This window comes from Thalassophryne amazonica, chromosome 6 (genome assembly GCF_902500255.1).
Source record: "Thalassophryne amazonica chromosome 6, fThaAma1.1, whole genome shotgun sequence".
Taxonomy (NCBI): Eukaryota; Metazoa; Chordata; class Actinopteri; order Batrachoidiformes; family Batrachoididae; genus Thalassophryne; species Thalassophryne amazonica.
This window is the reverse complement of record NC_047108.1, coordinates 14,573,636-14,594,853: the sequence shown is the minus strand read 5'-3', so window position 1 is coordinate 14,594,853 and position 21,218 is coordinate 14,573,636. Positions and strand designations below refer to the sequence as shown.

Here is a 21,218-nt window from a genome sequence, read left to right as displayed (position 1 = left end):
CTGAAAGTGTCATGTACTCTTTTTTTTTTTTTTTAACTTAAGGTCTTACTCTTCACCATATTTCAGTGAAATCCATTTGTGTGTCTCTGAAATATCCTACACAGAATGGGATCTGAACCCACTGTCTAGTGGACACCTGCTCTACTGACTGGCATGAGTTTTCCAAGACCTCCCTGTCAAGCCAGAACCATTGTCACAGCACTTCCTGCACTCACAGTGAAAGTGCTGGGGTATCCTCCCACATAGAACACAGTATCGTCAGTCAACAGGTTGAGCAGCCCCTGATCTCCTCCAGCCACCACATTTGCTTTGGTTACCCTTTGTTCCCCTTCTCTTGTTACAGAAGACATGGACATGTGGCCATACTGGAGGATCCTACACACAGACACACACTGTTAATATATAAATAAAACAAAAACTGGAAATGGACACATATGTAGAAGAAAGGCAACACAGAAGAGCAGAGCAAGATCTGGATTCTGGGAGGGGGAAATGTTTCCACAGGATGTGTTTGATAGAGTTTTGAATTAGCAATTTCAAAAATGTACTCAGCAAAAGTCTTTGCAGGATAAAACAACAAAATAAAATAGCAAAATGGACAAAAGTTGTTCTGTAATTGTGTTTGAGTGCTGGACCTTTCCAGAACCACAGTGCTGAAGCTGCCTTTAGAATGGACGTCTTCAGCCATCAGCACCTCAGCCGTCTGTCCTCCAACATTGAAGTACCACCGTAGTCGCCTCCCGTCCAACGCCATTCCCAGGAACTCTTTACTGGACTACATACGCAACAGACAAATACAAATCATAGTATTGCTTAAAAATGTAAAATATACATAGATTTAAGGTTCCCTTAAATTTAAACAAATAATGAAATACAGTAAAACTCGCCTAAACCGTCATCGTATAAACCAGATATTCACATTCACCGGAAGCATTCAAAAGCAAAAGCTTTTTCCATGTAATAAACACCATATATAACGGATTTTTGCTCACATTGGACAAAACGTCCCATCCCATCGTAATATATTTCCATTAAAAATCCCTCGCACATACTGGACAGAGCAGTCTGGACGTGCCAAGTAGCAGAGGTATGAAATGAAGTTCAGCACTGATACTTGCCGATTCAAAAAAAAGTGGGTACCGAATTTCTGTGATTTAAAGACCAGGCATTAATTTTGTTCAACTGTGCTCTGACAGGGCACATAAATGAGGCAGGGTGTAATTCAAGGCCAGTGATTATTAACAAAATGCTGCCTCTTGGCTGCACTGTAATATGGTGTTAAGTTTCACATATATCCCTGGGTGTGACGAACAAAACCGTTTGAGATCACAGCCCTCTGCGTGGGTTGCCAACGCATGCACCTGCTAAATCGGAGACTGCAGAGGGCTGTGATTTTCACTCCTTCCTCTCCCATCATATTTTAATAGTTTTTGCAGTCCGCACTCTGATTACATTTTGATCATGGATCAAATACATTTGGCAGAAAAGTCCACCAATATGACCAATTTTACAACAAGGAGTCAGAAAAAGATGCTCAAATGACCCACAATTCATGGAGGGAAATTGTACGGGCTGTTGGTTTGGAGGTTGATGATTGTATAAAGACGTGGAACTCATTGAGGGACAAATTCATCCCAAAAAAGACACTGCTGCTGTGACAAATTGCATAAAGACACGACAGAGAACTTTAAAGGGTCACACGTACGTAGACAACATTGCATGGCCACAGACTTACGGAGTTGCAGAAGCGTGAATCAGACTTTAGGACTTTAAGGTACCGCTCTGCAGCAGACTTAGAAAAAAAATGATTTTGTCCATTTTATACATAACAGATTTTGTCCATTTTATACATATTATGGATTCCGATTATAATGGAGAAAATTCGCTGGTTCACCTGAATCCATTATGTGCAAGATTTACTGTACTCTTAAATGCTTCTTTAGAGTATCACTTTTCTTGAGTCTATAAGACACACCAAAGTCATGCCTTTTTTCTGTATGTGGAACACATGTTTTTTAACACAGTGCTCTCCCGGGTGGCGAGCTTAGCAATGGACAAGAGTTCAGTGTAACACATGTGCACACCACATTGTGTGCTGTTACTTAACATAAAAACTTTCAAATTCCAAAAATAAGCAACATAAACAAATCAATGTTCGATGACAACATTTTGGATTTTGACAACAGAAAACACCAGCTGGAGAACGGAACTATGGATTTTTGCAGGAAGCCCCCAGCTTGTGATGTGTGCCAAAAGGACTTTTATATTCCAAAAATAATCAAGATGGACAAATAGAGGTGAGATTTTTGGATTTTCATTTTGGATGTTATTTGATGCAGGTGAACAGAGATTGCTGACCCAGCGTTGGAAACCCTACAATGTAAGTACATTTGATTTTTGACATTTTTTTTATTAGTCATCTAATTTTGGATTTTAGTGCATCACTGTCATGTACTTTTGTTATTGCCGCTTCTTTTGTTTAGTGCAGATTCCTGGGCATAACAAATGTGTGATTTTTGGTGTACAAGTTGCAGGACTTGGCAGCCCCCCACCCACCCACCACCACAAAACAAACAAACAAACAAACAAACATGGTGTCATCTCCATGTAGGTTCACTACCCACAAGGAGAATGTAAAGAGTCTGGTAAAAGCTAGTGAAAAATAAACATTCCTAAAACTGAAAATGCCGTTTTGTAACCTGATCACACCTTTGGAGTGATTTACAAGATATTTCACAGATGTCAGAGTGCACAGCAACTTCCGCTAACTCAAAGCAAACTTACACTCTTGTCAAAAGCTCATGTATGCGCACGCCCTCCTGCAGATCCCATTAAAACGTAAATAAAACATTGTTTATGACTGACTGATAAAGGGGCTTTATTGAACATGAACAATTGTATGTAAGACAATAGGATCTTAATGATTAATGTAAATAACAAACGAACAATTAATTAATCACACACACACACACACACACACACACACACACACACACACACACACACACACACACACACACACACACACACACACACACACACACACACACAGCAGGGGTGGTGGCCAAGTGGTTAATGCGCTTGGTTTCAGTTCTGAAGGCTCCGGGTTCAAATCCCACCCCTGCCACATTTCTCCACGTAATGTGGAGTTGCGTCAGGAAGGGCATCCGGCGTAAAACCTGTGCCAAATCAACACGCAGATCCACCTTGGATTTGCTGTGGTGACCCCGAGTGCAAACAAGGGAGCAGCCGAAGGGACTTTACTTTTTACACACACACACATACATATATATACACATATACACACACACACACACACAGTGAGGCAAATAAGTATTTGATCCACTATCGATTTTGCAAGTCTTCTTCATCTACAAAGAATGGAGAGGTCTGTAATTTTTATCGTAGGTACACTTCAACTTAAGAGACAGAATCTAAAATAAAATTCAGAAAATCACATTGTATGATTTTTAAATAATTTATTTGTATTTTATTGCATGAAATAAGTATTTGATTACCTAAAAAACAGCAAGAATTCTGTCTCTGACCTGTTAGTTCTTCTTTAAGAAGCCCTCCTATTCTGTACTCTTTACCTGTATTTACTGCACCTGTTTGAACTCGTTACCTCTATAAAAGACACCTGTGCACACAATCAATCACACTCCAACCTGTCCACCATAGCCAACACCAAAGAGCTGTTAAAAGACACCAGGTACAAAACTGTAGACCTGCACAAGGCTGGGATGGACTACAGGACAACAGGCAAGCAGCTTGGTGAGAAGGCAACAACTGTTATGATTATTTATTAGAAAGTGGAAGAAACACAACATGACTGATATATATCTATGTTCTCCACTCAGATTGCAATAGCCAATCACAGATTAGCCTTTCTGTCCATCATTTACCTGTATTTTGGCATACTTGGCACCAGAAAGTTATGTTGGATCCAAAAGGATCCAAAAAGGCTAGGACCAAAAGTTAGATTGGATCGGTTCCCACTGACCAATAGCGTTAAAGCTTACTGCCAACAGCTAGCCAATCAGAGCGCGGCACACGAAGGTCAGGAACTAGCTGACAGACGCAGGTTGAAAAAATGGCAACGAACATGTCAACAACAGCAGAAATTTGTCTGCCAGTGAGGTTTGCTGAGTTCACAGAGGAGGAAGTGGTGGAAATATTGAACTCCAAGGATGCCAAAAACACTAAGAAGGTAAACAAGCACGCTAATGACCTTTTAGAAGCATTTATCGCATCAAAATCGTCGATCACAGCAATTGGAGCTGAATGAACAAACTGTCACTGGAACTTGAACTTGACAGGCAAGGGCTTGCAAAGTTGTTACGAAAATTTTCACAACAAAATAAATTGATCTAATTTACTTGACTCTTTGTTGTTTGCTTAATTTGGGAGGGGGGTGGAGAACATAACAATTGATGGATGGCAAGTCGTCCAACATATTTCAGAAAAGTTTTCAGAAAAGTTATATTGGACGAGGCGTAGCCGCGTCCAATATAACTTTTTTCACCCAATATTTCTCTATGTTGGACTCCTTACCATCCATTATTTGTATTATAAGAGGGCTGTCAATAAAGTATAGGTCCTTTTTATTTTTTTCAAAAACTATATGGATGTCATTCATATGTTTTTACGTCAGACATGCTTGAACCCTCGTGCGCATGCGTGAGTTTTTCCACGCCTGTCGGTGACGTCATTCGCCTGTGAGCACTCCTTGTGGGAGGAGTCGTCCAGCCCCTCGTCGGAATTCCTTTCTCTGAGAAGTTGCTGAGAGACTGGCGCTTTGTTTGATCAAAATTTTTTCTAAACCTGTGACACACATCGAAGTGGACACGGTTCGAAAAATTAAGCTGGTTTTCGGTGAAAATTTTAACGGCTGATGAGAGATTTTGAGGTGATACTGTCGCTTTAAGGACTTTCCACGGTGCGGGACGTCGCGCAGCGGTCCCAGGCGCCGTCGTCAGCCTGTTTCAAGCTGAAAACCTCCACATTTCAGGCTCTATTGATCCAGGACGTCATGAGAGAACAGAGAAGTTTCAGAAGAAGTCGGTTTCAGCATTTTATCCGGATATTCCACTGTTAAAGGAGATTTTTTTAATGAAAGACGTGCGGGCGGATTGCAGCGTCGGCTCGCAGCCGCCGCGACACTCCGCCACTGGAAAAACACCTCTGTTGGAAGCCTTAAGGACAAGTTGGAACATGTCCAGCTGTTAAACAATTTCTCATATACTCACTCCACTGAAAGCCATCAAAAGCCGCCTGGATTTTACAAATGGTTATCAACATGGAGGTGTTTTTCCTGTGCCGCCGCACCACGCCGGCTGCATCCCGACGCGCGGACCCGTCCGCACGTCTTTCATTAAAAAATCTCCTTTAACAGTGGAATATCCGGATAAAATGCTGAAACCGACTTCTTTTGAAACTTCTCTGTTCTCTCACGACCTTCTGGATCAATAGAGCCTGAAATGTGGAGGTTTTCAGCTTGAAACAGGCTGACGACGGCGCCTGGGACCGCTGCGCGACGTCCCGCACCGTGGGAAGTCCTTAAAGTGACAGTATCACCTCAAAATCTCTCATCAGCCGTTAAAATTTTCACCGAAAACCAGCTTAATTTTTCGAACCGTGTCCACTTCGATGTGCCTCACAGGTTTAGAAAAATTTTTAATCAAACAAAGCGCCAGTCTCTCAGCAACTTCTCAGACAAAGGAATTCCGACAAGGGGCTGGACGACTCCTCCCACAAGGAGTGCTCACAGGCGAATGACGTCACCGACAGGCGTGGAAAAACCCACGCATGCGCACGAGGGTTCAAGCATGTCTGACGTAAAAACATATGAATGAAATCCATATAGTTTTTGAAAAAAATAAGAAGGACCTATACTTTATTGACAGACCTCGTGTATATATATATATATATATAGTTTGCACTGGGACACTGATTAAACAACTGCAAATTATAAAGAAGACCATGCTCATACGGCTGAGAGTATTTCAGCATTGCATTATTTTTTTTAATTTAAAAGTCCTTTTGGCACACACCACAAACTGATGGCTTCCTGCAAAAATCCACCGTTTGCTTATCCACCATCTCCATCTGATGTTTTCTGTTGTCAAAACTGCATCAAATAACATCTAACATGTTGTCATTGCACGATTTTCTGTACATTTTGATTATTTTCGGAATTTGAAAATCCTTATGTTAAGCGGCAGCGCACACTGTGGTGTGCACATGTGCTGCACTGAGCTCCTGTCTGTTGCTAAACTTGCCCTTGAGAAAACGCTGTGTTAAAATAATAAGGTGGTGATTCCTCTAAGTCTGAAGACTTAGAGGAATCACCACCAGTTGGCCAAGGATAGGGAAGTGTGGGATGTGCTGTTTGGTCTGCTGCCACCGTGATCCAGACCCAGATACATGGCACAAAATGAATGAATGAAGAGATCTAACCGAAAAGAACTTCATGACCCAATGTGAAAAGAACTCCAGTGTAACGTGTGTGGACTTGAAATAAATGTAATGCATAATGGACCAATTAAAAACAAAAACATGGAGCAGGAGATGTTTATCCCCTCGGTTTTGAACATCGTCACTTTCTATGCATTTAATAGTTTTTGCAACAATTCATCACATGATCTGAGCTGATGAGTAATGGCTCAGATCCACCAGGTCCATTTGGGAATTTGTCCCACAAACAAATTTAGAGACATTCTGGAATAAAAATACAAATACTCCAACATCCCTCAGAGTGAATTTCTCTGCCAAAGATTCTGTTTGTGTCATAAAAAATGTTCTTAAATTGTTCTGGCTCCACCCTCTTGTAAATCTGTCCCAACCTGTCCGGAGACTCACTGAGGGCATTTCCGATAAAATGTAAAATGAGTTGATCTGGATGCCGCTTACATCCTTGTTGCCGAGGTACAAAACAAACTGCTTGCTGCTGTGGTCCTGACGTCTGGAGCGCATCGCTTCTGGCAGTGTGATGTAAAACTTCAGCGAGGTGTAGGCGGCCAGGTCAGCCAGGTTCCGGGGATTCCGGACCTGAACGCCCGATGACCCATTGAACTTCACTGACACGCTGACCTGGAGGTTAGGTTTAAAAAACAAAAAGGACTGAGAACGCAACTGGAACCTTTCCAACACTCTTCCCACAGCACAGCCAGTGGTCGAGGCGTCACTACGTGCAGACTTACATCAAACGTGATGTGTGTGTTCGGTATACAGACCACAAGAATCCTACTGACTTTGGGGATCAAAAGATGTAGAGCAGGGGTAGGCAACCTGTTCCAGAAAGAGCCATGAGGGTGCATTTTACTGATTAATATCACTTTGAGCAGATGGAATCAGTTAATCAGTGAAATCACCTGGTGGAGTCAGTGGCTGCAAAGAAAATCTGCACCCTCATGGCTCTTTCTGGAACAGGTTGCCTACCCCTGATCTAGAGTCATGTTCACTGGTGTGTATTTGGGATGTGTTTTGGGCATGGTGACCCAAAGATGTCTGTTGACTGCACTGTGTAAAAGGTTGTGCCAGCATGGTGCGGGTTTGCAGAGCGATGTAGGTCTGAGTGTTTGCACCTTGCTAGCGGCGCTGCGCGCCTGCTGTATGAGCTCTCGGATGCGGCTGATGTTCTCGGAGATGTTCGGCATTTGAACAGAGTGATTTTGCAGCTTGTCCAACTTCTTCAGGAGGAGAGGAATCGCATCTCCTAGCATGCTCACTGCAAACAGAGACCGTTTTAATGTTCAAACTGCTTAATTTTAATGCTTTTTATGTTTCATTATAGCATGTCGTCATAAAAGCTGAATTAACGGAGGCCGAATGAGAAGTTTGAGCTTGACCCATAAAAAGTAGGACATGGTTCTCCATCTTTTACATTCTGAGAAACCAACATCTTTCGAGAATGTGTGAAGTTTTGAGTCACTGAGTGCAATGTAGAGAAATGTTGGTGGAATGTTGGTTGGAATACACCAAGGTGATGGACTGTCTCCGCTGTTGTTTTGCACAGGCCTCAACCGCCTCAGCCAACTCATCAGAAAAAAGAATGGCTCCAGATATCGATTCAGGAGTGGAGTAACCATCAGCCACCTCCTGTACATGGATGACATCAAACTGTATGCCAAGAGTGAGCGAGACATTGACTCACTGATCCATCTCACCAAGATCTAAAGCAAGGATATCAAGATGTCATTCAGATTTGATCAATGTACCTGAATGGTGGCAAAGAGAGGGAAGGTGATCAGAGCTGAGGACGTGGAGTTGCCAGAAGGCAGGATAGTGGACATACAGGACAACTACCATGATGAAGATGCAAGAAGGTCAGCTACAGCCAAATACCTCCAGAAGGTAATGCAGGTGCTGAGAAACCAGGTCAATAGCAGGAATAAGATCTGAGCCTACCAGTCATCAGATACCTAGCTGGGATAATTCGTTGACCACAGGAGATCGATGCCACTGATGTCAAGATGTCAGTGTTGTAGTAACAAAGTAAAAATACTTCACTACTGTACTTAAGTACGTTTTGGGAGACTTTGTACTTTATTTGAGTTTTTAAAATTCAGCTTACTTTCACTTTTACTTCACTACGTTTCCGACCTTAATTGCATACTTCTACTCCAATACATTTTCTATGCGCCATGCCGTTACTCGTTACAAAACACACACACGCACGCACACACACGAAAAAAGTGTCATGGATTGGAGGTGTTTGGCTGGTCCTGCTTTTCTTTGTGTCTCCCCAGGTGGTTTGCATTTGGCCCTGAGTTGAGAAGAGGTGAAGTGTGCAGAGAACCAGAGAACCTCACTCATTGCCTGCACCTGCTGCCTGTCTACACGTGCAGTTCAACAGGACCCACAGCTGGAGTACATTCCCTGATGAGGCCTGCTGGATTTAAGCCCTGAAGACACAGGGCTTCTTTGCCAGAGGAATAATTTTGTGCCATCTGTATGAGGCCGACTTTGAGAGATCAGCCTCGTTACAACAGACGCTGAGGACCGCTCCAGGTTTGACGCACGTATCTGTGAGAGAGGAGAAGTGAGGTTCTCAAGCTTTACTGCGCACTTCCTGAGGTACTTTAATGTTTATGATTCCTAATAATTAACAGCTGTAATTAAGCGTTCCCGGACGCTGTTCTATTTGAGGCTGTTACGTTAATTGTTTGGTCCGCTCCTCACCGCCGTGTATGGAAATTGTTAGTTTGGCACTTGCTGTGAGGAGCTACCTCTAAATTAAGCCTGGAAGTGTTTGCTGATTGTATGTTTGTGTGAACTTCCCTCTGAGTTGAAGGTTTGGGCTTACTAACTTCATTCTCCTCTTCACAGACTCGGTGGTCCGTGCAGCTGCCTGGGGGGGTGTCGGCAGGGTTCCTGGGTCCAGAACATTCGTGGCTCCGGTCCATTTGCGCAGCTGAGCGCGCGCCGTCCTCCCATGCCAGACCACTGCTCCTTTTTGCACATTACTGCACAGTTGGTTAATAAATCTGTTTTTCTTGAACCGCTCTCTGTTCTTTTAACGCTGGGTCCGGTCAGACGCTGGTTCGGTTCCTCCAAACCGCGTCGCCGCACATAACAAAAAGTCATGTTTTCACCCAGAGACACCACTGATTACTAGTGACCAGGGGCGTGCTGGGAACATTTTTCAGCCCGGGAGTTTCATATCCAACCGGCCCACAAACCGCCAGCGCACAGCAATAATAAGAGTTCTGCTGTGGCATTTCAATCCGGCATTTATGTGCTGATTGACTGTGAAAATTGGGTGGCTTATAATAGAAAGTAAAAGCTAGTTAGTTAAAACAAGAACGGTATTGTTAACTCACCATTTTTGGCCCTTTTTCAGCCAATTTTTCACTCCTGCGAGAATTTTTTGGATTGCGCCGAGTTTCAGCTTAATCATGCGTCCTGCATCGTGCAGTCTACATGGAGTAACAAGCTGCGTTTAACATCTCACGACCACCTCCCGATGGGGAATCATATGGTCGGATGAATATCAATCCTGTTTGATATTTTGGTCGGCCGTCGTGACTCGTGAGGGTTCCGCGCTGCTGAAGCAGCGCTACAAGCGTCTACGTACTGATTACGTCGCGCACTGTGCGTGTGCAAACACCGGAGAGAGCAAACAGTGATCTCATGTAAAGTCTTGTGTTTTTTTTTTTTATTGCGTTCTCTCGCAATAACCTAATATCATATTCAGTGGTGGGCACACTTCCGATAATCTGATAACAGATAATTATTGAAGATAATGTTTTCATTATCGGATTATCTTTTTAGATAACTTTAAAAACCATTATCAGATCAATTATCTTCCGATTAATTTTTGTCTGATAACTTTTAAACCGATAAACAAAGTAAACAAAGCTGAACAGCGACAAGCATTTTTAAAATTTTAAATCAGTTCAGCACCCACCTGTTAAAAGTTTTGTGATATGCTGGCAGTATCACCCAAGTCATCCAGAGGCATACATTTTTAACTTATGGTTCAAATTTTAACCAAACTAATTTTGGACACGTTATTTAAAGTTACTGTCATGTCTGAAGTTTTATAAAGTGAAAATATCAGATATATGTTTTAGTTTGAAAGTAATGTGCTAATTTTAAGGTTTTGTGAGCACATGCTGTTCCCCGCAGTGCATTATGGGTATGATGATGTAATCTCAGTACGTCACGACAGGACAAATGCATTTCAGACACTCTTTTCAGGCTCCATGGACAACAGCATTAAACTCTAGTGCCTAAAACTCTCGAATATATTCTCTGCATTTATAGACATTGGTTTTGTATTTGTGTTTTTTAAATTCCACGCATTTTAAATGTAGCAGACAGGGATTATCTGGAATTTTGTTTAAGGCCTCTACTGCCATCTACTGGCCAGTAGTGTTCATGGCAGTATTCGCCCTAAGTACTAAGCGTCTGGGAACCAGTAGATGGCAGTGTTCTATTTATTTTGACCTCGGTTATATCAGCTGATTGTCAAATCAACTTTTTGGCTTTGCAAATGGCTGTTTTTTTTTTGTTTTTTTTAACAAATGAAGTTTAAAAACAAAACAAAAGCAAAATAATAATAATAACAGTGCAAGCATTTGGATGCTTGTAGCTTTTCAGCAGCAGGAAACCCTCACGACGGCCGACCACAATAATATATCAAACAGGTTTGATTCTCATTCCACCATACGATCGGCAATCAGGAGGTGGTCGTCAGATGTTGACCGCAGCTTGATACTCCACGTCATGAATCACGTTGCTGTCTGCTGTGTGTGCGCGCGCGCGCATATGCGCTCAGTCTCCACCCACCTGATTTCACTCACTGCGCGCTGATAGGCATGAAATAAATTTTTTTTTTTAAAACAAACGCGACCCCGACGTGTGGTTTTCGGTACAATGTGAGCAGTCAGATCGCATCAGAGCATCAGGCCGTACAGTGTGAGAACATGAATCTTGCGCTCTGAACTTTTAAACCCTTAGTTTTTGTCGCACAGTTTGAGGTGGAGCCGAGTACAATGATTGAAAATATCGTACAGTGTATGCCCAGCCAAGTCAGTGTCTTTTTCTTAATCTAGCTTTTTCAGCTCCACCAGGCTTTTTTCTGTCCATCTTTTCCTTCACGGGCCACTCCTCCTATACTTGCTAGTAGCGCAAGTCCCATCTGAGCGCACAGGGCTTGGTTGGACTGAACTAACTGTAATGAATGCATAGGGGTGTTAAACGTGTAATGGAATGTCCCTACCTCGGGCTTTGGAAAAGATAACGTTGCAAAAAAAGCAGTCTTAAGTTATTTTCTTGTGAATTTTTGTGATTGTAAGACATTTATAACACTTAATGTCTTCTCTTTAAGATACAGCAGCACAAGTGTCTTGCTGTGTAGCCTAACAGTGGTGGTCATATATGTATGTATATATTAACAACCCCTCACAACGGCCCCAGGTTGGATCAGCCCACCGGGAAAACTCCCGACTCTCCTGATTACCCAGCACGCGGTAGCTAGTGACTGCAACGAAGTCAGGCCGATTTGTCATGAGGCATGTCCGGTAGGCTTTTTTGCAGTTGCGCACTTGGAGGGTGTATGTCAGGAAAATGATCATTTCTCTACATTGATTACAGACCTGCAGCGGATCTGTAATCAACTTTTCTGCAGCGCGGCTTTGCTTTGTACCTTGAACCAATCGAAGCAGTGCTTCGATCTACGATTCGTGGGTTCGTTTGTCGCTTTATCCTAATTTTTCCCCACTAAAACCCTGAAGAGCATATGTCTGTGAGTAATATTTTAAGTTAAACCAACCTGTCATGGTCTTCTGAAACAGTTGATAGATGTATTTTATAACTTAAAAATAGGACCGATGCTAACGCGTTAGCATGTCTATGGCGTATTCAATGTTAGCATTAAGCTGTTCGCATCAGCACGTTTGTGTTTTGTTTTCTGTATAATTAATGGCTCAGCGTTTGTTGTCATAATAGTCAAATTGTAATTTTTCAAATTTTTATTTATATATTAATAATAGCAAAAACAATAATAGTCTACATAATAAACAATAATAGTCAATAATAATAGACTAATAATGTCACAATACAATTTTAGAGAAAGAGACAAAAAGAACCTAATGAAACAAAACAGAAAAGATAAAACCATGTAACAATGAAAATAAATAAATAAATACATATAGAAATAAATAACTTTCCTGTGAACACCTAGTGAGGAGCCTACTCTCGTTTAGGTTTGGAAACCTTGTTTCTGAAGTGTTTTTGTGTGATGTGCACAATTTTCAGTATTTTGACTAATACCACCAGTCATTTACCACCCTAGATAAACTTTGTAATATAAAAAAATCAGTCCGTTTTTGATTATTAACATTTATTTGTACTTTTACTTTCAATACTTGAGTACATTTAGTTGTACATTACTTGTCATACTTAAGTACAATAAATACTAGATACATTAAGACTTTTACTTGAGTACCATTTCAATCAGTGACTTGAACTTCTACCAAAGTCATTTTTAATGGGTATCTGTACTTTTACTTAAGTGTGATTTTCCTGTACTTTATACAACACTGGTCAAGACACAAAAACACCTCAAAATCCATGGAGCTTTCCACCCAAAAGTCCAGTATCCTGAGGCTCTATGAGCAACGGAAGGAGGGAGGGCAAGGATTAGTGAGTGTCAGAGCCACAATCCAGGATGAGACAAGGAGCATCTATGAATACATCAGAAAGATAGTTCCCAGAGATCAGCTGCTACAAGAATCACTCAAGCAGCTGAAGACAGATGGTGATAAGGAACAGGAGGAGGAGATATCATGGAAGACCAAGCCCCTCCATGGGATGTACCATCGACAGACAGAGGAAGTGGCTGATCTACCAATGGAGAGAAAAGGCCGGCCTCAAGGACAGCACAGAGGCTCTGATCATGCCAGGACAAGAACAAGCATGAAGCACCAGATCCATAGAGGCAGGAGTCTACAACAGCCAATAAGACCCAAGTTAAAGGCTGTGCAAATGTGCCCCAGAGACAGTCCAGCACACAGTAGCAGGATGCAAGATGCAAGCTGGGACAGCGTACACTGAGAGGCACAACCAAGTGTCGAGAATCGAGTACAGGAACACCTGTGCCGCACACGTATTAGAAGTCCCCAAGTCGCCACTAGAGGTAGTTGAGAATAACACGTACTGTGGGACTTCAAACTCCAGACAGACAAGCAGCTGCTGGCCAACCAACCAGACATAGTAGTGGTTGACAAAAGAAAGAAAACCACAGTTGTGATCTATGTGGCAATCCCAGCTGACAGCAACATCAGACAGAAGGAGCATGAGAAAATCAAGAAGTACCAAGGGCTGAAGGAGAAACTGGAGCAGATGTGGAAAGTAAAGTCCAAAGTGGTCCCAGTGGTAACAGGAGCTGCAGGAGCTGTAACCCCCAAATTGGACGAGTGACTCTAAGATTACAGACACAACATCAGAGGTCTCTGCCCAGAAGAGTGCGGTCCTAGGAACAGCTAAAATACTGTGCAGAACCTTCACACTTCCAGGGCTCTGGTAGAGGACACAAGCTTGAGGAACACACATACCACCCTCCCCAATGGGGGGGAGAAGGAGATATATATTTTTATGTGTGCTGGGGAAAAAGGACACTAATGCTCTTAGATACCTGTTTTGTTGGCATCCATCAGGGCATTGTTGATGTCATCATTGGTGGCGTTGACATCTCTGTAGGCCTTCTGCCATTGGTCCAGCTGCTCCTTGATGGGATGTAAGGCGTTATGGATTTGGTTGGCTGTGGCATTTGCCTGATCCGCTGCTCGCTTTGCCTCAGTGACTCCCTGGCTCACATCTGTCCATCAGAAATGTTAAAGATCATAGAAACTGGAGACTTACTCATGTTCACATCATAACATCTCTGCACCTTTGTGGGGCATGGTGGCCAACAGTGGTGTGTAACAATGCAGACGCACGTTGAACTCCAGATACACGATCAGTCAGCTCACATTGCCACGGTGCAGCAACTTTAGAAACGGGCTCCATCTCTCTGTGTGTGTGTGTGTGTGTGTGTGTATATCTAAGGTGTTCTGTGTGTGACATCTGTTTAGGTACATAAATATTTAGGTATATAAATCATAACATATGTTGAAAACACACACATACACACACACACACATATATATATATATATATATATATATATATATATATATATATATATATATATATATTAGCACTTGTCAAAATGTTAACAGTGTTCAATACAGTATTACAGTAACAGTACAGAATTAAACATTGTTAAAGGATCTCATGTCTCATGGTTTTTTAACGTCCCAGTTAGCAAGACAACATAAAAGTACTCATGACTGTGTCTCCGCACACGTGGTAATAATTAGTCATCTCTGATGTATTTTATTCCTCTTACTCTGAGCATTAGCAGGTGCATTTCCGGAAAACGTTTCATCTGGCAATCCTCTGCATTTGTCAGTGTGTGACATCCTTATTAGCAAAACAGAAACACCCCAATGACTGACAGACAGAGGGAAACAAACCTGCTCCGTCCAAAAATGAGGGTTCTGAGCTGCTGTTCGAAAGTGATGGCTCGGATTTATAGAGAGGAGATGACCCGCTTCACCCCCGAAACGCTTAACTTTTGTGTCGGATTTTGGAACCTGAAGTGTGGTGACACGCTGTTTGTTACTGAAGCTGTGTACATGGATGTGGGACCACTGTCACTGTTTTTAACAGACTGCCTGGACACAGAGATGGATTTGTTACATTGGTCAGAATACATTATTTCCAGGAGTTAATAGACATTATTTAACGTGCCACGATCGAGAGAGAGGCAGAACTGCAGCCGGTGACTTCACACGCGCGCTTTTTGGATCGCATGAAGTTTACAATTGGGAATTAAACCATAACACAACGGTGAGTCTGGCATGTTCAGGATTTTACCCCTTTTGTGTTTTGTGGCTAAATTTCTTTTCTTTTTTTTTTTTTTACTTTGAGTGCAAATTTGGAGCCATGCGTGTGTGCTGTGAAGCTCGCTCTGTGTGTGTGCGCACGCACACTGTGCAGCTGACGAGACGCTCGTTCTCCCCCAGCAGCAGATGTATTTTTTTAGATTTTATTGATAACAGTACTCATAATTAATCGTGCACAAAGCTGATCCTGGAGCAGAGATTGTTACTGACAGGCTGCGTTTATGACTCGTGGCTGCAGGTGCACAGAAACCTTCTTGGAGCTGCAGCTTTTACCGTGACTACAACCCCTGACAATAATTATGGAATCACTGGCCTCGGAGGATGTTCATTCAGTTGTTTAATTTTGTAGAAAAAAAAGCAGATCACAGACATGACACAAAACTAAAGTCATTTCAAATGGCAACTTTCTGGCTTTATTAAACACTATAAGAAATCAAGAAAAAAATTGTGGCAGTCAGTAACGGTTACTTTTTTAGACCAAGCAGAGGGAAAAAAAAATATGGAATCACTCAATTCTGAGGAAAAAATTATGGAATCATGAAAAACAAAAGAACGCTCCAACACATCACTAGTATTTTGTTGCACCACCTCTGGCTTTTATAACAGCTTGCAGTCTCTGAGGCATGGACTTAATGAGTGACAAACAGTACTCTTCATCAATCTGGCTCCAACTTTCTCTGATTGCTGTTGCCAGATCAGCTTTGCAGGTTGGAGCCTTGTCATGGACCATTTTCTTCAACTTCCACCAAAGATTTTCAATTGGATTAAGATCCGGACTATTTGCAGGCCATGACATTGACCCTATGTGTCTTTTTGCAAGGAATGTTTTCACAGTTTTTGCTCTATGGCAAGATGCATTATCATCTTGAAAAATGATTTCATCATCCCCAAACATCCTTTCAATTGATGGGATAAGAAAAGTGTCCAAAATATCAACGTAAACTTGTGCATTTATTGATGATGTAATGACAGCCATCTCCCCAGTGCCTTTACCTGACATGCAGCCCCATATCATCAATGACTGTGGAAATTTACATGTTCTCTTCAGGCAGTCATCTTTATAAATCTCATTGGAACGGCACCAAACAAAAGTTCCAGCATCATCACCTTGCCCAATGCAGATTCGAGATTCATCACTGAATATGACTTTCATCCAATCATCCACAGTCCAAGATTGCTTTTCCTTAGCCCATTGTAACCTTGTTTTTTTCTGTTTACGTGTTAATGATGGCTTTCGTTTAGCTTTTCTGTATGTAAATCCCATTTCCTTTAGGCGGTTTCTTACAGTTCGGTCACAGACGTTGACTCCAGTTTCCTCCCATTCGTTCCTCATTTGTCTTGTTGTGAATTTTCGATTTTTGAGACATATTGCTTTAAGTTTTCTGTCTTGATGCTTTGATGTCTTCCTTGGTCTACCAGTATGTTTGCCTTTAACAACCTTCCCATGCTGTTTGTATTTGGTCCAGAGTTTAGGCACAGCTGACTGTGAACAACCAACGTCTTTTGCAACATTGCATGATGATGTACCCTCTTTTAAGAGTTTGATAATCCTCTCCTTTGTTTCAATTGACATCTCTCGTGTTGGAGCCATGATTCATGTCAGTCCACTTGGTGCAACAGCTCTCCAAGGTGTGATCACTCCTTTTTAGATGTTGACTAATGAGCAGATCTGATTTGATGCAGGTGTTAGTTTTGGGGATGAAAATTTACAGGGTGATTCCATAATTTATTCCTCAGAATTGAGTGAGTCCATATTTTTTCCCCTCTGCTTGGTCTAAAAAAGTAACCGTTACTGACTGCCACAATTATTTTTCCTGATTTCTTAAAGCCAGAAAGTTGCCATTTGAAATGACTTTAGTTTTGTGTCATGTCAGTGATCTGCTTTTTTCTACAAAATTAAACAACTGAATGAACGTCCTCCGAGACCGGTGATTCCATAATTATTGCCAGGGGTTGTACATCAAAATTAACAGTTTTCACTTAAAAACGAGTCATCATAACACAACATCACACTTATGTCAACTTTGGAATTAATCTGTGCCTCAGTTCTTAACATTAGCAGCTACATTCCATTGAAGCGCACGCTGGGACACTTCCAGTTGCGACGTCACTTGTCAGAAACACCCGAGTACTCACGAGTTCATTGTTTTCGGACTTCTCCGTAGCTGTTTGTTGCAAATGCCGTATACTGGTCACGGACATCCATAAAGTAATCCCGGTGGATCATCGGATGCTCACTAACAAAACTAAATTGTTATGATTTTGGTGCGTCCTTTAACTGTTTGCTCATAAAACTGGAATTGCTACAACTAATTTATTCAGACTTAGGTTAAAAAAGTTACTCTTTTTTTTTGAGAATTAGTAACAATTTATATGGACATTTCTGAGTAGAATGGAAGTGAAATAAGGAAATAACAACTACAATGAAATAATTTGGCTATTTAATTACACAGTAACCTTTTTATTGAAGTTGGTTCAACTAAACCTTGCAGAAGACAAAGCAAATTAAGAATACTAAACTACTTAACTAAATATAACAGTCAGTTGTGGGTATACATGTCTGCCTATGACTGGCGTGTGACCCTGAACCATCCCTTAGTTATACTGCTATAGACTTAGACTGCTGGGGGGTTCCCATGATGCACTGAGTGTTTCTTTCTCTTTTTGCTCTGTATGCACCACTCTGCATTTAATCATTAGTGATCGATCTCTGCTCCCCTCCACAGCATGTCTTTTTCCTGGTTCTCTCCCTCAGCCCCAACCAGTCCCAGCAGAAGACTGCCCCTCCCTGAGCCTGGTTCTGCTGGAGGTTTCTTCCTGTTAAAAGGGAGTTTTTCCTTCCCACTGTCGCCAAGTGCTTGCTCACAGGGGGTCGTTTTGACCATTGGGGTTTTTACGTAATTATTGTATGGCCTTGCCTTACAATATAAAGCGCCTTGGGGCAACTGTTTGTTGTGATTTGGCGCTATATAAATAAAATTGATTGAAATTGATTGACATATACAAAGAAACATTTGGTGCTTAAAAATTCATCTGAAGGTGTGTGGCGGGCATAATTTACCAACACTGAGGCCTCATCTGGACCCTGGGCTTATTTGATCTAAAGCCCTGGTCCCACCAAATAAAGAATGATGAATAATGAGCAACGTAGCATTTTTTTTTTTTTTTTTTTTGGTATGAGTCAATTATTCAAGAATCGTGGGAGAATAGTGGCTCTTAGAGGCAGAATATTCAGTTAACGAGCCTCATCTTTGAGCATAGAACTAATGTCAAAAAGCTCAAAATTTAGCAACAACAGCGTGGGACATTTTGTGTCTGAGGTACTACGAGGACTAATGAGGATTTTAGAGGCATGTATGTGGTGAGGATGAGGCCGTTAGAAGCCTATTATCCGAGCACCTGGTGGCTACGAGGACAGGACAGGCTATTCTGAACAGGCTATTTTGGCTCCGCTCTCTCACATACTTCGTCATGACAATCTCACCCGCTTTGTGTGCCGGACACTGTATATAAAATAATTATTTTGTAGCGGATTAATCATTTTCTATCAGAGTTTGGATGTTGAAAACACCTCTAATCTCTTCTGGAATCACAGGGGACAGCGATCGCGGTGGAGAGGTGCATGAAGTGGAGAAGGTGTTTGGAACAGCCTAAATGGTAGTTATTTGTAATGTTTATATTGTAATAGCTTGGTAAAACAGTTGTATGTTCATTCCTTCTTTATAAGCAGCTGTAAAAGTATGTTTATGATAGATTTAACATCTTGTTATAATGGATCAGATGAGCTCAGCTGCGGGCGCACTGACGCAATGAATCGCACTCAAGACGAGCATTTAAGCTTAACGTGAGCGTGATAAAGAGCGATTTTGCCGACAATAACGGATGAACACAAAGTTAAAAGCTGGATAACCGGTGTCAAAATGAAGACGAGCATTTATGCAGAATGCGAGTGTTGTGTGTTGGGGGGTTTGGCTGGATGTTTTTGTGTTGTTTTCTTTTCTTTGCTCTCCAGGTGGTATGCAAACTGGTTTTTGTCTGTGGAGAAGGTGATGGCAGAAGAGTCCTTCACCCTCATCAGCATTATTAGCTGCACATGTGGAGGATGTTCATGTGCAGGCCTACTGACTCGCAGCACCTGTGGATGATGCTCACGTGCAAACTTAAAGACTTTCAGCTGAAGTAGATAATGAGATGGCATCCTGCATTTAAGCCATGAGTGGTTCAAGCAGAATTGCCGGGAACTCGACCTTGTGACGTTCGTTTGTGAGACGCTGAGGGCCGCGCCAGGGTTTGACACATCGTGCCTGTGAAGGAGGACGGGTGAGGGACACATGCTGTCAGCACACATCAGAGAGTCAGTTTGTCGTGTCCACCTGGGGGGGGTGTTTGGCGGTGAATCTGAGTCCAGAAGTGCCGAGGCTTCGATCCTTTTGGGCGCTGGAGAGCGCGCCGTCCTTCACGCCGCCAGACAAACCAAATATTTATGTTGTACACTAATTATTGCACTGGAGGGGAAATAAAATCGTTTTGTTTGTGGAACCGATTTCTGGTTATTTAGCGCTGGGTTCGGTCAGACGTTGGTCCGCTCCTCAACTCGCGTCTGCACATAACAGCGAGTGTGCAAAAGAGTGATTTTCCAGACAATAACGGATGAACACAAACTTAAAAGTTGGATAACCGGTGTCAAAATGAAGACGAGCATTTATGCAGAATGCGAGTGTGCAAAAGAGTGATTTTCCAGACAATAACGGATGAACACAAACTTAAAAGTTGGATAACCGGTGTCAAAATGAAGACGAGCATTTATGCAGAATGCGAGCGCGCAAAAGAGCAATTTTCCAGACAATAACGGATGAACACAAAGTTAAAAGTTGGATAACCGGTGTCAAAATGAAGACGAGCATTTATGCAAAATGTGAGCGCGCAAAAGAGCAATTTTCCAGACAATAACGGATGAACACAAAGTTAAAAGTTGGATAACTGGTGTCAAAATGAAGACGAGCATTTATGCAAAATGTGAGCGCGCAAAAGAGCAATTTTCCAGACAATAACGGATGAACACAAAGTTAAAAGTTGGATAACCGGTGTCAAAATGAAGACGAGCATTTATGCAAAATGTGAGCGCGCAAAAGAGCGATTTTCCAGACAATAACGGATGAACACAAAGTTAAAAGTTGGATAACCGGTGTCAAAATGACTGTAAAGCCACAGACGAAATAAAGCCAGCGAGAAGAAGCGCAGAGGTGACTGTCCAGGTTTTTTTTTTCTTTTTTTAGGTGGGGGGGAGTGATCCACACAGGTGCGGGTGTATATAATTAAAGCGCCCACCTCATTGTGATGTCTTTTTTTTTTTGGTCACAGACAAACCTCTTCACAGTAGTTCTTTTATCTCCATTTTTTCAACCTTGCACTGGGCGCACACACAGAACTGCTGCATTTAATGACTCTGTAACACAGGTGAACAGCAGCCTGACGCACGGATGCGCACACCAGCGGGACTGTGCAGGAGTGTCTTTTTTTGTACTGTGTTTAAAAAATATGATAACATCTTGAATGGATGCTGTGAATTGAAAACTCACACTTTAAAGGGACCGAGTGTGGGAAGGCTGGAGGTTTGGACCAAACCCATGTCTAAACATGCACCATGTCACGTTACATGATGCTACATGGATCATATGTGGACGTGGCTCAAATGACAGGTCGGTCGTGGCTCAGTAGAAGCTGATACCTGGCACATGTGAGGTACTCGGAGGCACACAG

General features: G+C 42.1%; 1 protein-coding gene across 1 annotated transcript in view; it reads right to left on the bottom strand.

The window, feature by feature from the left end:
• The window catches only part of lama5 (laminin, alpha 5), a 274,408-nt gene that overhangs the window by 33,971 nt on the left and 219,219 nt on the right, over window positions 1-21,218 (bottom strand). The window contains exons 59-63 of the mRNA XM_034171776.1: window positions 14,144-14,326; window positions 7,587-7,729; window positions 6,913-7,092; window positions 636-775; window positions 216-375 (exon numbers count right to left, since the gene is read on the bottom strand). Coding sequence (XP_034027667.1) covers window positions 216-375; window positions 636-775; window positions 6,913-7,092; window positions 7,587-7,729; window positions 14,144-14,326 — 806 coding nt within the window. The remainder of the gene's footprint in view (window positions 1-215; window positions 376-635; window positions 776-6,912; window positions 7,093-7,586; window positions 7,730-14,143; window positions 14,327-21,218) is intronic.